This window comes from Alternaria ethzedia (genome assembly GCF_023757985.1).
Source record: "Alternaria ethzedia strain BMP 0044 chromosome Unknown scaffold_2, whole genome shotgun sequence".
In the NCBI taxonomy this organism is placed as follows: Eukaryota; Fungi; Ascomycota; class Dothideomycetes; order Pleosporales; family Pleosporaceae; genus Alternaria; species Alternaria ethzedia.
Window position 1 is genome coordinate 1,294,445 of NW_026056195.1, and position 21,515 is coordinate 1,315,959.

At 52.1% G+C, this 21,515-nt stretch overlaps 7 protein-coding genes across 7 annotated transcripts; 4 read left to right on the top strand and 3 right to left on the bottom strand.

Moving 5' to 3' along the window:
* Window positions 1–4: 4 nt before the first annotated feature.
* J4E87_001229 (uncharacterized protein) lies at window positions 5–1,126 on the bottom strand (the record flags this gene model as incomplete). Its single annotated transcript, XM_049372876.1, has 2 exons — window positions 5–10; window positions 59–1,126. 2 exons carry the CDS (start codon window positions 1,124–1,126, stop codon window positions 5–7), a joined length of 1,074 nt encoding a protein of 357 aa, XP_049237534.1.
* An 826-nt stretch (window positions 1,127–1,952) lies between these two features.
* DPH5 (diphthine synthase) lies at window positions 1,953–2,919 on the top strand (the record flags this gene model as incomplete). The annotated part of the gene is made up of 3 exons (XM_049372877.1): window positions 1,953–2,087; window positions 2,147–2,271; window positions 2,319–2,919. 3 exons carry the CDS (start codon window positions 1,953–1,955, stop codon window positions 2,917–2,919), a joined length of 861 nt encoding a protein of 286 aa, XP_049237535.1.
* A 2,364-nt stretch (window positions 2,920–5,283) lies between these two features.
* J4E87_001231 (uncharacterized protein) lies at window positions 5,284–7,331 on the top strand (the record flags this gene model as incomplete). Its single annotated transcript, XM_049372878.1, has 3 exons — window positions 5,284–5,308; window positions 5,368–7,073; window positions 7,125–7,331. The coding sequence occupies 3 exons, from the start codon at window positions 5,284–5,286 to the stop codon at window positions 7,329–7,331; spliced, it is 1,938 nt and encodes a 645-aa protein (XP_049237536.1).
* Window positions 7,332–7,821: 490 nt separating this feature from the next.
* On the top strand, window positions 7,822–8,157 carry J4E87_001232 (uncharacterized protein; the record flags this gene model as incomplete). The annotated part of the gene is made up of 1 exon (XM_049372879.1): window positions 7,822–8,157. One exon carries the CDS (start codon window positions 7,822–7,824, stop codon window positions 8,155–8,157), a length of 336 nt encoding a protein of 111 aa, XP_049237537.1.
* Window positions 8,158–9,010: 853 nt separating this feature from the next.
* J4E87_001233 (uncharacterized protein) lies at window positions 9,011–10,194 on the top strand (the record flags this gene model as incomplete). Its single annotated transcript, XM_049372880.1, has 3 exons — window positions 9,011–9,467; window positions 9,526–9,984; window positions 10,043–10,194. The coding sequence occupies 3 exons, from the start codon at window positions 9,011–9,013 to the stop codon at window positions 10,192–10,194; spliced, it is 1,068 nt and encodes a 355-aa protein (XP_049237538.1).
* Window positions 10,195–13,468: 3,274 nt separating this feature from the next.
* J4E87_001234 (uncharacterized protein) lies at window positions 13,469–14,364 on the bottom strand (the record flags this gene model as incomplete). The annotated part of the gene is made up of 2 exons (XM_049372881.1): window positions 13,469–13,741; window positions 13,819–14,364. The coding sequence occupies 2 exons, from the start codon at window positions 14,362–14,364 to the stop codon at window positions 13,469–13,471; spliced, it is 819 nt and encodes a 272-aa protein (XP_049237539.1).
* Window positions 14,365–16,864: 2,500 nt separating this feature from the next.
* On the bottom strand, window positions 16,865–21,507 carry J4E87_001235 (uncharacterized protein; the record flags this gene model as incomplete). Its single annotated transcript, XM_049372882.1, has 8 exons — window positions 16,865–16,956; window positions 17,009–17,534; window positions 17,585–17,806; window positions 17,853–18,335; window positions 18,390–18,469; window positions 18,525–18,777; window positions 18,981–21,403; window positions 21,453–21,507. 8 exons carry the CDS (start codon window positions 21,505–21,507, stop codon window positions 16,865–16,867), a joined length of 4,134 nt encoding a protein of 1,377 aa, XP_049237540.1.
* Window positions 21,508–21,515: the final 8 nt, after the last annotated feature.

Here is a 21,515-nt window from a genome sequence, read left to right on the forward strand (position 1 = left end):
GCCTTTAGATCTAGGTTTCATTAGTACATGTTCTCACCCATCGCATGTTATTACTCACCAACTTGAGTGCAGCCCTATGCACGTTCCTCGTAAAGTTGAGCATAGCCTTCGCCTTGTTGTTCCCCCTCTGCAGCCGCCTGTAACCCTCCTGCACATGACTCGGCTGGACGGGCTCCCTCGCCTCCTCTGGGGGATCAAACAGACCACGCTCTCTCTTCCTCTTGAGCCTATTCTGCTCACCACCATGATTCTTCTTGTAAAGATCTTCCGCATCCTTGACCTTGAGCGCCTCCTCCGTGAGCGTCTGCACAATCTCAAACGTCAAGAAACCGAGGATATCGATGATGTCGTCAGAGGGTTTAGAATCAGTAATGAGGCCGAACCCAGCCCATTCTTTGAAACGCTTGCCTTTGCGGTAGGTGAAGGATGCTTGGCGGCAGTCGGACCAATGGACGTATTCCTCCCTCGTCATGTCCTTGGTACGTTCGTCGGCGTTCTTGAGGCGTTGCAGGGTAGCGTAGTTCATCTCCTCTTCCTCCTCGTCTTCGACATCGTCTTTCTGCGGTGGAAACTCAGTGAAGAAGGAATGCACGTCCCAGACTAGATCAACTTTTGCGCGCTTGGCTTTTTTCGAGGCGTCGACGGGGGCGGCGCCGGGGCCTCCTGCTCCTACCACGCCGGCGGCTATATCTGCATCTCCGGCTCCGACGTCTGCGCCGCCATCGCCGCCTTTGTCGTCTGAGTCTTTGACGGAGCGTCGCACGTCTTTCCATTGCAGGAAGTGACGAAGGCGCGAGATTTTGGCGCGGTCGTGCCGGATTAGCATGAAGAGGTCGTCTGTGGATATGGATTTGCTGCCGCGGCGTGTGGCTAGGGCTGTGCATTCTCGTAGCATGTGCTGGACTTGGTCTTGGACGATTGATTCGATCAGCGTGGTTGTTTCGGGGGAGGGTTCGCCGGTTTCGCCGGAGACGAACATCATCTGTGGGATCGTTAGATTCAGGCCGATTTCGGAGTCAATTTCGAATGGGAGCAGAGCTTCTGGAGATTCGGGCCGAGACATTGGGGGCGAAGAAAGTGCAGGGGAGGATGTAGAAGAGGCCATGGTGGTGGCCTCTTGCAACATGGTTGGGGGCAAGTGTGTGAGTCAAGGAAATGTGTGGGTGGTACAAGTGCTGGGGGCATCTTGCGGGTGAGCCTTTTCAGGAACTCGCTTGTATCTTTGCAAGACGGGATGGGGTGGGAGATGAGATGATTGTAGGTGAAGTAGAGTACGGGCCATGTTGGCTGTCCGTCTGTAACGTGACTGCGAATGGAAAAGAGCCATAACACATATACGATGTATGAACGTTGGCGTGATGTAGAAGGAATTTCCAGGGTCTTCAAACGACTTGATCGAAAGGTGAAATTGTGTTGATGCTTGGGAAGGCGCGCGTAACAGCGTCCTTCATGTATACAGGGAAGGATGTGAAAGTCGATGATGCTACAGGCAGCGTATTTTAACCGAAACTTTCAAAATTCCATCTCTTTCTTTTTTGGAGTGTTAAAGAAAAATCACGAGAAGACCACAAGAAGAAGATGCAATTGACTAACCTGTTGGATCTCCGTCCGATACTTGGCCATCTTATCCTTGTCCGACATGGTGTCTTACTCCGTCGCCCAAAGGCTCCTATAATCATACAAAGCGCGTCGCCAACTTCTTACAGCTATGCAAAACAGAAAGTCGAACACAAGAGGCGTGGGGCGCGGCGAGGAATGTGAATGGAGTCCGGGGATGGGACGCGGTTTGCGGTCTACTAGCGCGATTTCAGGCGATGCCTGATGCGACAGCACGGGTTGGCCCGGGCACGCTCAGCCCTACCACATGCAAATCATCAGCCCCGCCCAACTTTTTGTCAATTTGGCGACCAACCCCACCACGACTTTCACCCCACGCGTCACCACTGCCCATCATGCTGTATCTCGTCGGTCTCGGCTTGGCGGACGAAAAGGACATCACTGTCAAGGGCTTGGATATCGTGAAGAAGGCGGAGCGCGTCTACCTCGAGGCGTACACGGCGGTGCTGCTGGTGGAGAAGGATGTGCTTGTGAGTCGAAGATGCGATTGACCGGTGAGGCACTGGGAAACTAATTATCACGGCAGTAGGAAGCTTTCTATGGCCGCGAAGTCATCATAGCCGACCGCGAAATGGTCGAGTCGTCCAGCGACGATATCCTCAAAGATGCTGATAAAGTCGACGTCGCATTCCTCGTCGTAGGCGATCCATTCGGGTATGTTCCCTTGCGAATACATACTATGCCTATCTAACACCCAACAGAGCGACCACACACACCGACCTCGTCCTCCGCGCCCGCGAACTCTCTATCCCCACCCGCTCCATCCCCAACGCCAGCATCCTGACCTCGATCGGCACGACCGGCCTGCAACTCTACAACTTTGGGCAAACAGTCTCCATGGTCTTCTTCCTTGACAACTGGAAGCCCGCTTCCTTCTACGACCGCATCAAGGAGAACGTCTCCATCGGCCTACACACGCTCGTCCTCCTCGACATCAAGGTCAAGGAGCAGAGTCTGGAGAACATGGCGCGCGGACGCAAGATCTACGAGCCGCCGCGCTACATGACTGTTGCGCAGTGCGCGCAGCAGATGCTGGAGATTGAAGAGGATGTCAAGCAGGAGGGTGCTTACACCAAGGAGAGTCTGGCTGTGGGTGTTGCGCGGGTTGGTGCTGAGGATGAGAAGATCGTCGCTGGAACATTGGCACAGCTGTGTGAGGCGGATCTGGGGAAGCCGCTGCACAGTCTGGTGCTACTGGGTCGACGGACACACGACCTTGAGAGGGACTTCCTCGAGGAGTTCGCTGTGGATAAGGAGAAGTTCAGGGAGGTCTGGAAGAGAGACTACGAGGGCAAGCAATGAGCTGGCATGTAGCAGCACGCGAAATCGCTTAGATGCGGCTCTTGTTCTGATGAATCACCACAATCCAATGTCAATATGCCATACTGAGACTGACAGACGAAGCTGGGCATTGCGTGCGTAGCCATAGTTGCCTCTAATCGATCCTGCATTCTGTTCATGTCTGCGCTGTTCGCTCGCGAATGCTGACCACATGTCGTATACATGTGTTATCCTGTTTCTTTTCCGTCGTTCCAGTTCTCCATGTATTCGACATGGTATCGTCCTTGCATCTATATCCCATCTTCGAAGACTTTCTTCATCGTTACGATGCACTTTTCCAACTCCTGCTCTTGTAAAGGGTGAAGGGCTAAGCAGAGCCTGAACCGATGCTCCGGAAATGGCTCGTGTGAAGGGAACATTTTGATACTTCGAGACCACTTCCAGTCTCCTTGTACGACTATTTTTGGGTCTACATGCGCGAGCGCCGTTGTTCTTAATAGTATGTTCCGCCACCATCCAACATCGCTCATCTTACTGATAAGAGTCCTATCTTTACGGGCATGAACCGCAAGTGCCACGATCTTGCGTATGATCCAACAGCTACAAGTATGTAAACTCTTCTTCTCCATAAGCGAAGGCCAGATCATCCGGATGGTAAAGGCGTGATATTCTTCGCAAATACGAGCGATCAAACGCCAACATTTGTCTGCAATGAACTCTCGTACAAGGAGGGGACGGTGTTCCCATACGGTGATCTCTCGGAGACAACTATGCAGGGCCATGGGAACATCTTCGAGGAAGTTCAATAGGTCAAGTGGACCGCATGCAAACAGTATGTCATTGCGACATATAACGATGTTCTTCGTCTCTTCTTTCAGTTGCCGGCAAACATGTTTAAGCTGGTTGACCTCCCTGGCGGTCTCGAGGCTGTTGTCGAGCTGTTTTGCATACCAATCTTGCTCGCGTTCCTTTTTGGAAGGTCTCTTTTCCATGACAGGGACCGCGTAGAAGCGGAATATTCCGGAGTTGCTGGATGGTTCTTCGCGACATACCACACCTCTCGGGTTCGTGAGAGTGTTTTCGTAGACTATATTTCTGAGCTCAGCAGGGAGTTGGAAGAAATGGCAAGTGCCATCCGGGGAGGGTTGGCTTGGATCCATGATGTCTTTGCGGCGGTTCGGAGTGGTGGGGTTTTGATTGCGTTGGGTCGAGAAGTCGATCTTTAGGGACGTGGGGATATTGAGATGGTAGATAGTAGATGGTAGATGGTAGATAGTAGATAGTAGATAGTAGATGGTAGATAGTAGATGGTAGATAGTAGATGGTAGATGGTAGATGGTAGATAGTAGATGGTAGATAGTAGATGGTGCGATGTCTTTGGACGAGTGTACTGTATTTTCATATCGCCCTGCACATTACCAATATGGTTGAGTGGCCGTCCTTCGGTTGCCGTCTATTGGTACCTTACTGCGTTAGTGGATCCAGATAGGGATGAACCACCCACAACTTCTGCATTTTAAATGTTATCTGTCAGAGAATAGATCTTTGGGTCAGAAAATCTGCTCCTTTCCAACAACAGACAGTGGTGATCTTTCATTTATGTTCCCTTGCAATGCTGATTGCGGAACGAATGTAGCCATAAGTACATCGTACAAGACGTCGCCCGTCGAAATGCACCGGTGGTGTCCTGTTCAGGTGTGATGCCTAGATTTTGGGGGACGAAATAATAGTTGGAGAGTTCGGATAGTATTAGTAGGCTAGAATGTTGATCGCAGCGCTACTGCAGCTCTTCGCCTAATACTAAGCGACATCCATGGATAGAGGTTTAGAAGTGTCTCTCCACGAACATCTTTTGGACACTGCGTGATGTGACGTGCGAGATTGATGCAGTTGGTAGCTGCCTGGGCATTTGCCTGGGTGGAGGTAGAAGTTGCGAGGTCAAGCCCTTGAGAGGTAAGTGCGTCTGACGTCACACCACAGTCATTCATTGGCCGAGGCAACCACAAAGCATCACGATGATCTGTACAATCTGATCGGCCCGCTTCTATTCTTCCGCTTGCAGCAGTCTTTACAAAGATTCAACCATTCAGGACTAGCGCACTGACGATGTCCAAACCTACCGACGCCATAGTAGATTCCGGCTCGCCCGGTAAGCGGCTTCTTCAGGATGTCATCAATACGCCCTCCACTCGCACGCCTTTACCTTTGGATAGAAATAGCGGTACTGAATTATATCGACAACACAGTCGCAAGGAAGAGAACATGCAGAATCCAAAGATGAAGAGGGTCGCATCAAGACCGCAGACCTCCAGCTCAAGACGCTCGGCAAATGGCTACATGCCCATAGAAGACTATGGGCTGATTGGAAATATGAGAACATGCGCCATGGTCGCAACAGACGGAGGAATCGGTATGTAAATTCTGCGAACCGTATGTTACCCACATACTGACTTTGTACGCCTACTCCAGATTACATGTGTTGGCCCTACTTCGACTCCCCGTCTGTCTTCTGTCGCATTCTGGACAAGGAAAAGGGCGGGCACTTCAGCATAGGGCCCACCGGCGACGATACATGTACGACTAAACAGCAGTATCTACCTGCGAGCAATATTCTCCAAACACGCTACCTGAAGGAGGAGGGGGTCATGAACGTCGTGGACTTCTTTCCAAGACCGAATGACAAGAACTGGGACGAAAAGTATCATGCGAACGTACTCGCGAGCAACCATACAGGAAGCGTACCAGAACGTCCCGATCTGAAGAAGTGGCTAGTCAGGCGGGTAGAATGTATGCGGGGCAAAGTTGACGTGTGCGTCGAGGTCTTCCCTGCTTTCAACTACGCGCAGGACAAGCATACAACCGAGATTGTCGATATGGGCAAGACTGGCCAAGGACGTTGCCTGCAACGTGTCACCTTCAAATCAAAAGACCTCTCCCTGGAGCTCAACGCAACGATCGATTGTGGGGATGAACCCGACGGCGTTTGCCCAAGAGTGGTTTTTGAGAAGTCACCGGAGCCACAAGACCTGGGCGACGGTGTCACGGCCGCTTTCACTTTGAACGAAGGTCAAGCCGTATCCTTCATACTGCGCGACGCGGAAGATCACAGCCCAGATGTAATTGAGACTGAACAGGTTCAAGAGCTACAGACCAACACCCAAATGTACTGGGCCAGGTGGATAGAGCAGAGCAAGTATAAAGGCCGATGGGAAGAGGTGGTTACGCGGAGTCTGCTGATTCTCAAGATGCTGACCTTCGAGCCAAGCGGAGCAATCGTTGCTGCACCGACTTTCTCTCTGCCCGAGGACTTTGGTGGATCGCGAAACTGGGACTACCGCTACTCCTGGGTGCGCGATGCGTCGTTCACCATCTACACCTTTCTCCGGATGGGTATTAGCCATGAAGCTGAAGCCTACATAAGCTACATCTTCCAACGTGTCAAAGAGGCCAAAGCGCGGCAAGGAGCTTTGCCAATCATGATGACCATCTGGGGCGGCACAGACATTCCAGAGCTCGAACTACCCCACTTGGAGGGATACAGGGCTAGCCAACCGGTGCGGATCGGCAATGGCGCGGCTTTCCATGTACAGCTTGACATTTACGGGGAGTTGATGGATGGCATCTACCTCGTGAATAGGTTCTCGCGTCCCATCTCATATGATCAGTGGCTCCTTATCCGACATATCGCGGACTACGTATGTACTGTCTGGAAAGAGCCCGACATGTCGATCTGGGAAGTCCGCGGCAAGAAGCAGAACTTTGTGTACAGCAAGATGATGCTGTGGGTAGCCCTGGATCGGGCATTGCGCCTGGCAGACAAGAGGAGCTTCCCATGTCCGCATCGAGCCGAGTGGTACAGGGTCCGCGATGAGATCTACGAGGAAGTCATGGAGAAGGGCTACAACACCGACATGGAGTGCTTCATCCAGAGCTACGAGTCGAATGATATCCTGGATTCGGCGGTCTTGATTGCGCCTCTGGTCTTCTTCATATCTCCGACTGATCCGCGCTTCCTCAAGACTCTCGACCGCATACTCAAGGCTCCTGAGAAGGGCGGGCTGACGAGTACCGGTTTGGTGTACAGGTACAATCACGCCCTGAGCGACGATGGCGTGGGTGGGCAAGAAGGCGCTTTTAGCATGTGCACGTTTTGGCTCGTCGAGGCGTTGACAAGGGTAAGCGGTCTGCGTTGCAACACAAAGTTTTGCTTTTTACTGACATCACAGGCTGGCGCGTACAACGAGAAGTACCTGTTACAGGCGGTAACTATCTTCGAAAACATGCTAAGTTTCGGAAATCATTTGCACATCTTCTCGGAGGAGATTGCGCGCTCGGGGGAGCAGTTGGGCAACACACCACAGGCGTTCAGCCATCTGGCGGTGATCTCAGCGGCCTTCAACCTGGACAAGACGTTGACTTTGCGACGCAAGTAGAGTGGCATGGAGGGTGGTAGCGATAGATGGCAATGCAAACCAGACGCTGAAACGTGCATGCATGTTCTAGATGGGCGCGCTAATCTAACGCACAGGGACGATCAGCAGCTAGCACGTCATGGCTTGCATCGTTCGACAGCCGGAAATCGATCTAATGTCGCTAGCTGGAGGATGCCGTACTCTTGGAAGGAATGTGTGGCGCCGGCTACCAACCGCCCCTGGCGCACTGACTGGGCAATCTCCCACGCTGAGCCGCGCAACTTTCAAGGCTTTCCTGCCCTTTGCACCTCTGGACAACGCACCCCAACCCATCGCCAGCGGGCCATGACATAGCACCCCCATAATATCTTCCTTCACTCTCTATAATTCCACATTCGCTCTCTTCTCGGCCTCTTTTTCGCGTCGTCCACGTACCTCACCCGTGCCGTCATCATCAACTGCCCACCACCTACGCGTCGCAATCCGCACTTCACTCTCACCACCCGCCATCATGTCGCTTTCATCTACCTCCTCCGCTTCCTCCTCCTACAGCGTAACGAACCTTTCCGTTATTGATGAAAAGCTCGAGATGCCACCTCCGCCCACAGAACTCCTCGTCAGAGACTTCGGTTGGCCATCAGTTTCTCCGCGCTACCGCGGCGACCACACGCAAGAAAGCAACCCCGACTGGGAGCACGACCCGCTTGATTGCGAAAAGGCCAAGGCAGAGGCCTTTGAGAAGATGGAGCGAAGCTACGCCCTCTACATGGCCAATCTTGAAAAGAAGCCGCCCGTGCAGAAGAAGAAAGCCACCTGGGCTCGCTTCCTACCCTGGGTCCGCGTCTAACGCACTCTACCGACCGCCTCGCCTACACGACAATGGCCCAGCACGACCATTGATGGCTTCGCGAAGAAGCGCGGTTGCTGCGACACAATCCTCGCAGCGCCTATCCACGACGTCGCCTCGAAAATTTGGATACGCACCTGCCCGCCACAAACAATTTTCAAAAGATACCCATTGTTACGAAAGAAAAAGGAATACAACATCGAAACCACCGGATTGGGGACAGGAAGGAAGCAATGCCGGTGCACACCCCGGCCCACGCATGATTCGGAGGCAGCTCGGAGTCTAGATCCGGCCTGCCGAGCCATGAGTGACGGGGGAAGGTGCGGGGCTGTCTTCCACCTTGCGCCCTACACTGGAAGCAATCTTTGATACGCGTTTTCTTGTTCCCTTTGTTGCCCAAAAGCCTTGCGCTTCGCTCTACGATCTCGTTAGCATATACCCTTTTTTGTATACCCAGTTTAGATTTTTTTATTTGTTACGCCCGAGCGAGATAGTACTACTAATACATCAACGATTCTTCTTCACATTCCTGGTTCGTGCTGCATCTCGTCTCGGGGTTTGTATTGCGCCGCGGGGTTATTATCACCTCGACTATCGGGAATGATCACCCTCACTCCACTGTCATGCAGCGGTAGACCATTCCCGACCGTTGCACGCGGTAGATATATCTACATGGCTCCACTACACGACGTGTCGGAATTTTTTCCTTAATTTATTCTCCGTCGCCATTGTCTGGTTTTCCTTCGCTCTTTCCCCTTTAGCATTGACGCGCAGGTGACACTCACGCTCCCGTCACACAACCCCACTCGAAGCATACCCAGGATATCCTCCATACCTGATATCCATCGCCATCATGGGTTCAATGCCAGAGAAGAAGACTATGCGTGCGCAACAGTACGATGCGCGGGACAACAAGCTCCACCTTAACGAAATACCCATCCCGACACCGCGCGAACATGAGATTCTGGTCAAGATGGGCAGCGCATCCCTCTGCCACACCGATGCCATGCTCTTCGAGCCCAACGACCAAGGTCTGATTCTGGGCAAGAACCCAGTCACCATCGGCCACGAAGGAACAGGCAGAGTAGTATCAACCGGCTCGGGAGAGTTGGCCCGAACATTCAAAGAAGGCGACCCCGTCGGCTTCCTCTGCGCGGTCGACTGCTGCTTCGAGTGCTACGCCTGCAAGAACGTACACAACGCTTGGTGCGCAACGGGCGAAACCAAAATCCAAGGGTTCAGCGCGGACGGCTATTTCGCCGAATACGCGGTCGTAGATGCTAGGGAAACGATCATCCTCCCCGAGAACCGTCAGTCATATCTGATCTAGAACCAGAATACTAACCGCATGCTAACATACCTCAACAGTCGACCCCAAGACCTCAGCACCCCTCTTCTGCGCAGGCGTAACAGCCTACCACGGCATCGCCGACTGCCAACTCCCGGCCGGGTCCTGGCTCGCCGTAATCGGATGCGGCGGCCTAGGCCACATGGGCATCCAATACGCCAAAGCCATGGGCCACAACGTCATCGCCATCGACATCACCGACGACGCGATAGAAGAAGCGCGCATCTGCGGCGCGGACTACACGTTCAACTCCATGGCCGACAAGGACTGGAAGAAGAAGATCGTAGAGCTTACAAAAGGTGGTGTTCATGCGGCTGTTAACTTTACAGCGTCAAAGAAGAGTTATGATGATTGTCCCGCGATTGTCAAGGCGGGGCAGGGGATTATCATGGTGGTGGGGATTCCGCAGCAGCCGTTGGAGTTTAATGGGTTGGATATTGCGTTGGGAAGGTATCAGGTTAAGGGGTCGAGTAATGGGAGTAAGTTTGCTTTTCCATTTGTGTGAATGATGGAGGGGAGATGCTAACGGGTGCGTAGCTTGCTACAATATGAGAGAAGCAGTGGAGTTCTCGGCGAAGCACAACATTACCCCGCATATGACGACGTTCAAACTGGAGGAGGTGCCGAAGATGGTGGACTTGATGAACGCACACAAGGCGAAGGGACGGATGGGCGTTGTGTTTGACTGAAGACGTTGACCGTACGAGTGGAAGGCGCAAAATCTACCAAATTACAAGCGATGTGAGATGGAAGTCTTCCCCCGGTATACGCTCTGCTCATCCAGGGCTACCAAAGCAAATCCATGGCGGTCCAGAACCGGTTTTTGAAAGCTCTGACCTCACACCTTCGACTATAAAATGTTCGGTCATGGCAGCTCTCTCCTCTCCTCAAGCACACTTCCCCTTCAAATATACAAAAATGTGAAAATCTATCTTACATGTGCCTGGCCTTTCTCCCCCTTCTTTTCAAAAAAAACCAACCCTACTTGTATATGTCTGGTTCCAAAGGCAAACTTCAGTTTACATGTTCCTGGGTTTGGAGTACTGCGATTACAAGCTATTGTGTCATTATTTCATGTTAAAGTCTGCACAAAAATAAAAACCCAAAACATGATCGTTTCATGTGCTGCTCTTCTTCAGTGTGCGAGTTCTATACCCCAAAACCAACCGAACGGCTTTCCAAATAGGCTTCATCAGGGTTCCAAAAGATCACCAGGAAACGGAAAATAGTTGTAAGAAAGAAGTATCTTTTGCAAATGCATAAGAATACTGTTTTCACTTCTCCAATTAAAAGATCAAGCAACGATGAAATATTTCCAAAAAGACGCGGTCCAGATTGTCATGTCTGGTCTCCTATCTACTCCACAGTCACCACGACGGACTATAAAACAGCTTCTACTCTTGTTCCTCTACTTGTCTTCTCCAACAACTTTCCCCAAAATTTGTGTCCAAAACTACCGTCCTTCCGGCTCATGTGGCTGGTTTTGCTCTTCTTCTCAAAACGTGGAAGTATTTCAGCCATGAGCGGAGCAGGAGTTCGCATAACCCAACATTCTCTCCCTCTTCTTGGTTTTGACTCTCTTCTATCCACTTCTTGTGTCTAACTCCATAAGATTTGATGTAGAAAACACATGGAGAGATTGTTTCTGCGGTAATAAAACCTGGTCGATATCTGTTTATGGCTTCGAAAGATTGGTTGTAAGATTACATAAGATTCTCGCTATGGAAGTACTCAAAAGACAACCACGTCTGGAACATGAGAAGTGTGCCCCGGGGCTATGCTATCACCCATGCTTGGTCTTAGCCAGGAGTCGGTGCACGGGCTTGGCGAGAAGTACTTAAATACTTCTCTTCTTCGACGTCTCTCCTTGCTTTTCATTCCACACAACTTTCCATATCTACCCTGAAAAGCACCCCGTACGAAGCCATGTGCTCCTGTCCTCCTCTTCTCCAAAACATCAATACCAACATTGATGGACCGACCCAGAAGCGAATCAAAATACATCACAAAGACAGCGATGTGTACTTCTTCCGTTTCTTCCGCCGACATCTCTCGCTTCTAAACACCGATACTTACAACTCATGTTGGAAAAGCACTTGGAACAAGATCCAGAGTCGCTAATTGCATGTTTCTAAGTGCAGATATTAAAACTTTGCAAAATACACCTGATGGGGCTGTGGCCTTCTTTCGCTGATCTAGGAACGGAGAGCAGACGAACATAAATACTCGCCATCCTCTGCTGTCCTCTCTCCTTCATACTACACACTTTTCGACATTCACCAAAATCAATCCCGTACAAAGCCATGACTTTCTGTCCTCTCTTTTTCCAAAACAGCCAATCAGGTTTCCCATGTCCCAGCTGAGAAGTGAACAACGATATATCGAAACTTCTTACCTGGTTCTTCTCTGAGCTACCTTCTAGTCATTTAACACTCTCCAGAATACGAAACTGCGGGATTGTGGATTCATGTTTGCGTTCTGGTGTGCCAAAAAGATTTCGTGGACGACTTTATGTCTTCGCGACAAGGGCAGCAGCTCAAAACTAGCCGCGAGCGCATACATGGAGATTGGGTCGTACTGATTCTTCAATTCAACACCAAAACTTCTCGAGAGCTGATGGATGAGCAGACTCGCGAGGAGTGGGCTATATAAACACCACTTCGGCCTTCTCTGACACTTCATCACACCTTCTTCTTCTTCGTTCCAAAAGCTCCATTTCAAACGCCCTATGGGCTAGTCTCTCTCCTCTTCCCAAAAACTGATCATCAAGCTGTTCATGCAGGTAGCTTCGACTGCAAAAGTTATCATGCGGCACTCCATGAACCAAGATCCATTCTTCAAAAACCAGTATCCGGGCTGTTTGATGACCCAGCCTTGCGGTTCTCCAACTAATCGACTACTATCAGCCATTACCTAGTAGAAGAATGGGTTAAGGACATGTCTTCTGCAGAAGACACCGCACTTCCTACGTCACCGAGAGCTTTCCCTACCCGAAATTCCCAGACCTATTTGTCATGTCCCTCCTCGAGGAGTACCATCTACGTATAAAACCCCTCTCCTCCGCCGGTCTTCTTTCTCTCTATACCATTCTCCAATTATTCATTCACCAAAATCAAATTGGAGCCATTGTATGGAGTCCGCCTCCTCTTTCTCCTCCAAAATTGCCAAAATTTCTGGAAGGACGAGTCCATGTTGGAACCAGAACACCATAGCCGCCCAGTTCATGTTTGTCGGTCTTAAATACCGACGATGTCGCTGCATGGTGGTGCCTCTGTGCGAGGAGAACTATTATAAATCGACACCGAGCCTGCGAGGACTCCGCATCCTTTACTTAAACACTCCCATTGCATAAAACCAAAACGTTTGGGTCGATAAGCTATGGGTGTGCTGGTCTGAGAACCGAACCACAAATAGCGGTTCACTGCTTCTTCAATACACCAAAACGACTACATTTCGCGATATCAAAAATTCTGGACAGAGGCAAAATGACTGTGGTTGCTTCGCTGGTTTTTCCAAAAAATAATAATAACAATACCGAGTTCGTGATGTCGGAGTCAAAAGAGTAGCACGACGCGTTCATGTTTTCCGCTGAAAGACGCGTACCGACTCACTATGGAGAGGAGACGCGCGCACGATTCCTCGTTATACCCAAACCATGGATCCAATTACGGCATGGGTGGTGGCGCTGGGACGTTCTCCAACAGCAATCCAAATATCGATCGATTACCCCCAAATGGGCGCTATGCAGACGTCGTGTCTGGACATCATGGTGGTAGCGGTGATGATGATGATGATCATTATTCTTGTTTTGTCATTGTTCTTGCTCTTCATCGTAAGGCTATAGCCAAGCACATAGCCTGCTACCAGTACACTCCACACTGCATTCTCCATCCTCCACGTGTCTTGATGCATATCGTACACCACCCCCTCCCTCTTCCACAGCCAGTCTCGAGCCTCACGCTCTTAGACAATAGTCTCCAACTCCCTCGCATACCCCAGCGTATTCTCAATAACCTGATCGCTCGTGACCAAAATATCCCTGTTCAGATACTCATCCTCCTGCTGAGGGAAGTATATCCTGCCGTCCTTGACAACCCAACCGCTCTCCTTTGCAAAGTTGACGACGCTGCCTTCCGAGTCGAGGAAGAGGAGGGATTTGGCGTCGGAGATGGGGATAGAGGGGTATGCGCGCTCGGAGCAGGAAGCGATTTCCTTGCGGATGGTTCCGATGAGGATCTAAGACGTGTTAGCAAATAATTCGGTTTAAATCATGGAGGATGTCGGTGTGTTTGGTAGTAATGACAATGACGTACCTCAGTAAACAGCGCAAACTCCTCGCCAGGCACCCTCTCGCTCTTCGTCTCAACCCACACCTTGTCGTAGCTCCCCTCCATAAGCGCCTGCTCCAGACGAATCGGATACTGGATAAACGGATCAGCCTCTAGCTTCGCGCTCGCCTGAGCGGCCGCCACCTCGAGCGTCTCGAGCAGCGTGTGGAAACCCGCGTAGTCGCCCTCGCTCAGCAGCAGCAACAAGTACAGTCCCGTGACCTTGCTCGATTGGCTGCCATCCTTAGGTAGTGTGGACTCTGGCAGCGAGTAGAAGGGCTGCAGCTGCTGGAAGTAGCGGGTAAAGGACTCGGTGTCTTTGAGGCGGATGGAGATGATGGCGCCGAGTTCGAGCGTCTCACGCGCGAGCTGCAGGTGTTTCCGCGGGGACTTCTCTTGTGGGATGAGGGCGTTGAGGTTGAGGAGGGCGATCTTGGCTTTGCTCAGTAATGAGGTGGATTGCTGGTAGTTGTGCGACTTGAGCGTCTGGTGGAGCTGCTGGAGCACGCTGGAGAGTTCCTTTTCGGCCATGGTGTGCGGTGTCTCGCTTTTGGTGGTGGTTTTAGATGACGGGGAGGGTGAGCGCGGGGATTGAGCGGGTTGATGGCGTGGTCGGGTTGGGGTGTTTGTTGCGGCGAGTGGAAGCTTCGGTGGTTTACGTCGGGGGACCGTCGGCGTCGGAGGTGCTGGCCTTAGCGTGGGCTGCGTGCTCACCGACCGCCACGGCGCGTCATACCCTTCAAACGTACGATAGCGAATATATGCCATAGTCTTCACTTGTTGTCAAACACGCTGAACATGTTCCTGGGGATATAATCATAATCTGAACACTTTTCAAGATATAAGCCTGACATCCCACGCGTGCCAGGCACCAACACATGCAGATGACCTAGACGGTCACATTGTCCCAGCGTGGGAATATCACTATTGGCGACTGGTATGCTTTGGTATTGGTCTACTTCTGTTTGCGATACTGCAGCTGACATTCCTTCTTGCACGTTTTAGAGTCTGCCTTGCATGACCGATTGGGTAGTCAGCACGCCACGCCTTACCTTGTGCTACCGTAGAGATTACTCGTGTGAAAATCTTCTACGCAGAGTACCGTATCGGGGCATGCAGACATGTCCATGGCCTGACCGGTTCGTAGTTCCAACACATCTCACCACCGTCAGACGGAACATCGTCAAATCATGTCCCTTTTGCTTATCTTCTTCTCCCAAACTTTCCCTTTCCACCTCCACCAGTCGCTGCCTTGCCCTTGATGTTGAGTCTCCGATAATTGGCATTTGCCGTAGCCTTGATCTTTCGGGCCGCCGTCTTCAGGACGCCCTCTTTGACCGGCTTCTCCTTTGCTTGCTCTGGTTTCTTTGCTGGCACTTTCCGTCTCCTCGGGGTATGTGAAGCGTCACTCGCGTAGTCGGAGTCTCCATCCAGATCAGAACCAAACTCGTCTGCTATGTCTGCTGGTACTTGTGTTTCAGGGACGGCTGCTTGCTCCTCGTCTAATTCGTCATGTGTCTGTACGGCTGGTATTGGTTTGGGCTTTACGACGTTCGGACGCACTGAGAAGTTGTTAGTCATGTAGCTCTTTGGATGGAAACAGCACATCTTACTTATCACTCGCCGTGTCTGCCTCTTCAAGCCCTTCTTCTTCCAAGCCTTTCGCGGCTTGCCGTCACGACCAAGTTCTGGCTCTTCCTCGCTGTCTTCATCAGACTCAAGGCCTCGGTCCGGGCCTAGGGGCATTGCCGCCTGGCTATCTTCGATCAAGATCTGCGGCGCTCTAGACTTCTTGGGTACGGCGATGCCTTCTTCCTCCATTTCCAGTTCGCGCATGATGTCCGCCTCTTCGTCAAGTTGGTCCTCCTCGTCTTTTCTCATCGCTTGTATCATGGAACTCAAACTGCGCCCCAGGCCGCGGCGCATCCAGGGCGCAGGACGTGATATGGGCTCCTCCACCTCGTCGATAGCGCTCAAGACATTGTCTCTCTTCAGGAACGCAGGTGTCGCTAGGCCTCTGGTTGTAGATGATGGTGTACCCTGCTCGTCTAACCTCCTCTTTTTCGGTGTGACGAACTGATTCAGAAGGAATCGCTTCCCGGCCGACAGTGGTGTCCGCTCCCCCCGTGCTCTCGACTCCAGCGACGTCTCGCTTGCTGCATCTTGTAGTCTTCTACTTGGTGTTTGTGGTACATTCAGTCCTACGTCTCCTAGTACGGTCCTCGGTTTGCTCGGGGTGCCTTGCGCGAATGGGAGCTGGTCGAAGAGACCTAGCACTATACCATCGCGCTGAGGCGTGGGTCCTATGACGGAAGGTCCTTGTGGGGAGAGCAGCTCGGCTGCGTAATCGACGTTCTCTAGTGTATCTTCATCCTCCCTCTTCCTCTTCATCGGCGTGGAAAGATTGGGTTTGGGCGCGGCTTTTGGTGTGCGTTCGACATCGAGGCTCGCTTTTCGGCTGGGGGCACGCTTCGAGGGGGTCTGCGGCGCGGCTTTGCTGGATAATCGTACTCGTAGCTTGTTGTACTCCTTGTACATTTGTGCTGCACATGTTCAGCAGGACACCAGTGCTACTGGCGTCGCTCTATACGTACAGATGTCGGCATTGGCCTTGATATCATCGCGTCCCGCCTTTCGACCATTGTTTTCGGCGGCGAACTTCTTTTCCCAGACCTTCAGTTCCTGTCGTAGCACAGTGCAGCGCTGTTCAATCTCGTCGTTACTCATGTCGTCTTGTGTGGGGTAGGAATGCGTGAAAGCGGAAACGCGAGCGTAATTGATTTCCGCATCTCAAATCGCGGTACGCGTTACGTGCACGCGACAAAACGCCACTAGCAGGGATGTCTCAGCCTTGCCGGCTCCACCCGCGGGCATCATCACATGCACATTAATCCCGAAAACTCAATTGGCAAGCATGACGCATCAGATATATTCTACAAAATACTATTCACAACTCCCTGCTCGCGCGCTTGAGAGCTCGAACATCATGTCGCTGATGCAGAAAGGGAAAGCCGGACCAAAAAAGGGGAATCTAGTAGTGAACAGCCTTGTCGTAGGTGGCCATGGCAGCCTCCTTGAACGCCTCAGCGAGAGTGGGGTGAGCGTGACATGTGCGGGCAACATCTGGGACATTGTTAGCTTTGTTCTGCAAAGATAGATAGTGTATTCGGCTCACCCTCTGAGCTGGCACCGTATTCGAGAGCAAGAGTGCCCTCTGCAATCATCTCACCGGCGTTGGCACCAATGATATGGATACCCAATATCCGGTCCGTCTGAGCATCTGCCAGGAACTTGACCATACCCTCAGAGTCGAGGTTGGTCTTGGCTCTTGAGTTGGCGGAGAAGGGGAAGGTTCCGTTCTTGTACTTGATACCGGCCTCCTTGAGCTCCTGCTCGTTCTGGCCAACCCAGGCGACTTCAGGGTGGGTGTACATGACGGAGGGAATGGCACCGTAGTTCACGTGGCCGTGGCCCTTGTGGATGTATTCAATGGCGGCGACAGCCTCCTCCTCAGCCTTGTGGGCAAGCATAGGTCCGAATGTGCAGTCTCCGATAGCGCGGATGTGGGGAATCTTGGTGCGGTACTCCTGGTCGATGATCAAGCGGCCCCTGTCGTCGGTCTCGAGGTTGATGTTGTCCAGACCAAGACCGGAGGTGTATGGGCGGCGACCGATGGCAACGAGGACGACATCGCAGTCGATCTGTAATGGTTAGCATTCTCTTTAAACACAAATGCATGCGCTGGACGTACGGTCTCCTCCTTTCCACCCTTGGCGGCCTCAACGCTGACGTTAACGCCGGCGTCGTGAACCTCACCAGCGGTAACCTTGGTGTTGAGCTTGAACTTCAGACCCTGCTTTGTGAGGATCTTCTGTGTCTGCTTGGCGATTTCGTTGTCCATGCCAGGGCCGCCGATTTGACCCAAGAACTCGACAACGGTAACCTCAGAGCCGAGACGCGACCATACGGAAGCCTACGAATCGTTAGAAATGCCATATGGTTCAAAAGAGGATTCCTACCATCTCAAGTCCGATGATACCACCGCCAATGACAGTCATCTTCTTTGGCACTTCCTGGAGCGCAATAGCGCCAGTGCTTGTGATGACCTTCTGCTCGTCGATGGTCAAGCCAGGGAAGGGTGTAGCCTCGGAACCAGTGGCGATGAGGATGTTCTTGCCGCGGACGGTGGTCTCGCCACCCTCGGTCAGGTTGACAGCGACGGTGTGCTCGTCCTGGAATGCGCCAGTACCCTTGATGTATTCGACGTTGTTCTTCTTGAAAAGGAACTCAATTCCCTTGGTGAGGCCGGAGACGGAGGTGTCCTTCGCCTTCATCATGGCGGGGAGGTTGAGCTTGACATCGCCGACTTCGATACCGCGACCCTTTGTGTCGTGGAGAATCTGGTGGTAGAGATGCGAGTTGTTCAGGAGCGATTTTGAGGGAATGCAGCCGACGTTCAAGCAGGTTCCACCGAGGGAGCCACGCTTCTCGATACAGGTGACCTATCGCCGTGTGAGCTTTTGAACTGCGCAATCGCCATGTCTGTCGTCGCTAACCTTCATGCCCGCCTGTCCTGCCTTGATGGCTGCGACATAGCCTGCGACACCACCACCGATGATGACTAGGTCCTTGTCCTCTATCCAGCAATCAGCACACAACCCCTTCTAAAGCCTCGCAGTAATGCGACTTACCAGCCTCCGACGCATAGCCTCGTCGTAACCGGTTCTGGAAGTAGATGTTGGATGCGCAAAATGTCTTTTGGGAGACGGGCCGCGTCGCCCTCTGCATGGCGCGGGGTGCCAGTGAGCGGAACATGGTGGAGACTACCGAAGAATCGCTACCAAGAGAAGCCGTGAAGTGTACGGCGGGGATGACAGGCGTCAATGGATGGGGCGTGGGATGGGAGATGTGGTTGAGCTTTTTGCGGAGCTCGGCCGGGAAGGTCTATGCGGCTTCCGTAGGGTCAAGGGTGGCGCCAAGCTGACAAAGTGCCTCACGTCTACTCCGTAACATCTTCGTCTCAGTGTCCCGGCAACCGGTATCGCATTACTCTATATGGCAAATAAAGGGTATTCTGGCTACATGTAACGGCAATGACTCATCCCTTCCTATTCTTAGTCCTCCGTCAACGTCGTGGTGGCCAGTACTCTCGTCAACATGTCTATTATTGACTTGCAAGCCCATCGAACAGTCTCTCTCTCATGTTTCTCGACGATCTCTGTCTTGCTGACAGTCTTCTTGAGAAAGAACTGCAGCCCAGCAATCATCTCAGGAGCCTGATCCACCTCCACGAATACTTCGCGTACTGCCCGCTCGTCTCGCTTGTCCTTCGATTTGGATGCCTTGAACGACTCCAGAATCGTCGTGACTAGCAAGACTTCGATGAACGTCTTGGTTTTTGGCTGCAAGTAAGGGAAGTTGAGGTTCTTGAGGCTAGTGATGGGTAGAGCTTTCCGGCCGATCAGTGTTCCGTACAGTTTGCCTTGGTTGACAAGTTTGCGAAGAGATGTGTCACCACCTGCATCGTCATCGTCATCATCCGAGTCATCTGCGCCATCTTGCTTCTCTCCTAGACTCTTGAAGATATCCCATAGCGCAAATTGGAAACTCTTTCGTGTCTTGTGATCTGAACAGACCTTTCGAGCGAGGACTGTGTAGTATGGGTTATAGGTCTTCTCGGCGCCTGCGCAATGCACAATGACCCGTGGAATTTCCGCCTCCTGCGATCTCTTGAGGTTGAGCTTGTTCAGTCGTATTTGAGCGTCTTTGAAGTCGCTGGCAGACATGATAGAGACGAAGATGGCGCGTCGGATATCAGTGTTCATGCGGTGTTCGCGGGCAAGTTGCACGAGGTCGACTTCGCTATCGTCGTCCTCAACATCGATGGTTTTTGAAGTCTTGCCAGATTGCTTTGACTCCTCGGGCTTCTCCTCGTTTCCGGGTTCATTACGCCAACTCGCTCCCACTAGCCACCACTTGCCTCTTTTATCCGTGTCTTTGATGTCCTTGAGGCCAACGCGTAGCGGCTCGGTTGCTCGGAGGTTTCTTGAATTCAGAGTACCCAACTGCTTCTTCATGCGTATCGTATGCTCTCTTGAAAGTGCGGAATTGGCTACGCCTGTCTTCATCTTGTTGTTCTTGAGGTCGTTGATCGTCTCGATCATGAACTTTGTTCGGACGGGTAGGTTGTTCTGGCCAACCTTAGCCACAGACTTTTGCAACAAGACGACAATGTCTTTGAGTGAAGTTGGATCATCTTGTCGCAGTTGTGGGCCCGATGCCCTGACTACTCTCAGTAGGAGTTCGGTATTGATCTCCGTAAGTTCGTCTAGGAAGAATCGGATGTAGTCAAAGACGATGTTGCTGCCAATGACCTGGTACGTGTATAGCTCCGCCACTACAGATATCAGGTTTGCCGTCTGCTTTCCATTGCCGTCTTTGTTCGGTTGGTAGTGTTGGTCGAATTCTGCGACAATGCGTTCCACTATTTGCGCGCCAAAATCAGGTCCGATGACTTTGTACACCGCAGCGATGAAACCAGCGTGTAGGTTTAGGAAGGTGTCAAGGAGAGCTGTCGGATCCGACAACATGCCAACGAGCAGGTCGACAAGTGTATTGTTGACGTAGCCTCGAGGGTTGTTTTGGTAGATGTTCTCAATCTCTTTCAGAATAGACAAAATGTTGGCTTCTGAGAGCCTGTTGAAGAGACCCTGGATCTGCCTTTTGAGACGCAGCAGAGCTTCTGTATCTGAGGCAGGGGCTGCTCTGAGCGCAGGTGGTATGTACTTGGTCGGTTGGGCGTTCGCGGCTACAGGAGCGATGTATGGGTTCTCTCGTATACGTGGTTTTTCCGGTTCTGCATCCTCCATGTCGTCGTCCTCATCTGAGCCCAGGTCGTCTTCAGAACCGTCCTCAGTCTCGTCGTCTTCGTCGAAGCCTGTCTCTTCCATGTCCACGTCGTCCTCGTCAAATGCGGAACCTTCCGACTCGCTGTCCTCTTCCTCACTCAACTCCTGACCCAAGGCTTTCCGCCTCTTGCTTGCAAGCCAATCGTCGTCCTCTTTCCTCTTCCGCTTTGTAGGTTGGGCATCCTCTTCGTCACTGAAATCTCCAAGGTCGCCGAATATATCGTCCAGACCATCGTCTGCTCCCTTGGACCTCTTTTTGCTCTTCACGCCTAGCCTCTTCTCCAACTTTGCAATCTCAGCGTCATCTTGCGCCAGCTTTTCCTGTGCGGCGCGCGATAGTTTAGGGGGCGGCGGCGACGCTTCCTTGTGCTGTGAGGGTTTCGCTTTGAGGATGCCCTTCAGCGGTTTAGGCGACTCCTTCTCAGCTATCGGGGGTGGTGTGGCGTCGGATTCGATGTTGTCCCAGTCTATCTCCTCTTCCTCGTCGTCATCGTCCGACTCGGGTTCACGACGTGGTCCGCGGCCATTATGTGGATGCGAGGGTGCTGGCCGTCTGACCTGCTTGTTCTGGCGCTTCTTCTCTACGCGATCGGCCTTGCGCTTGTCTTTGCGATTCGGTGGACCATTGCGCGGTCCATTTCGTCGGTTGTTGTTCGCTGGGTCTGCTGATGTTAGCACTGAAACGTTACCAGAATTAGCTGAGAGTATTACCGAACTGATTTCTCAATTCCACGGGCAATTTGGGCCCTCCGAAAGCTGTGCGCATGTTGAGAT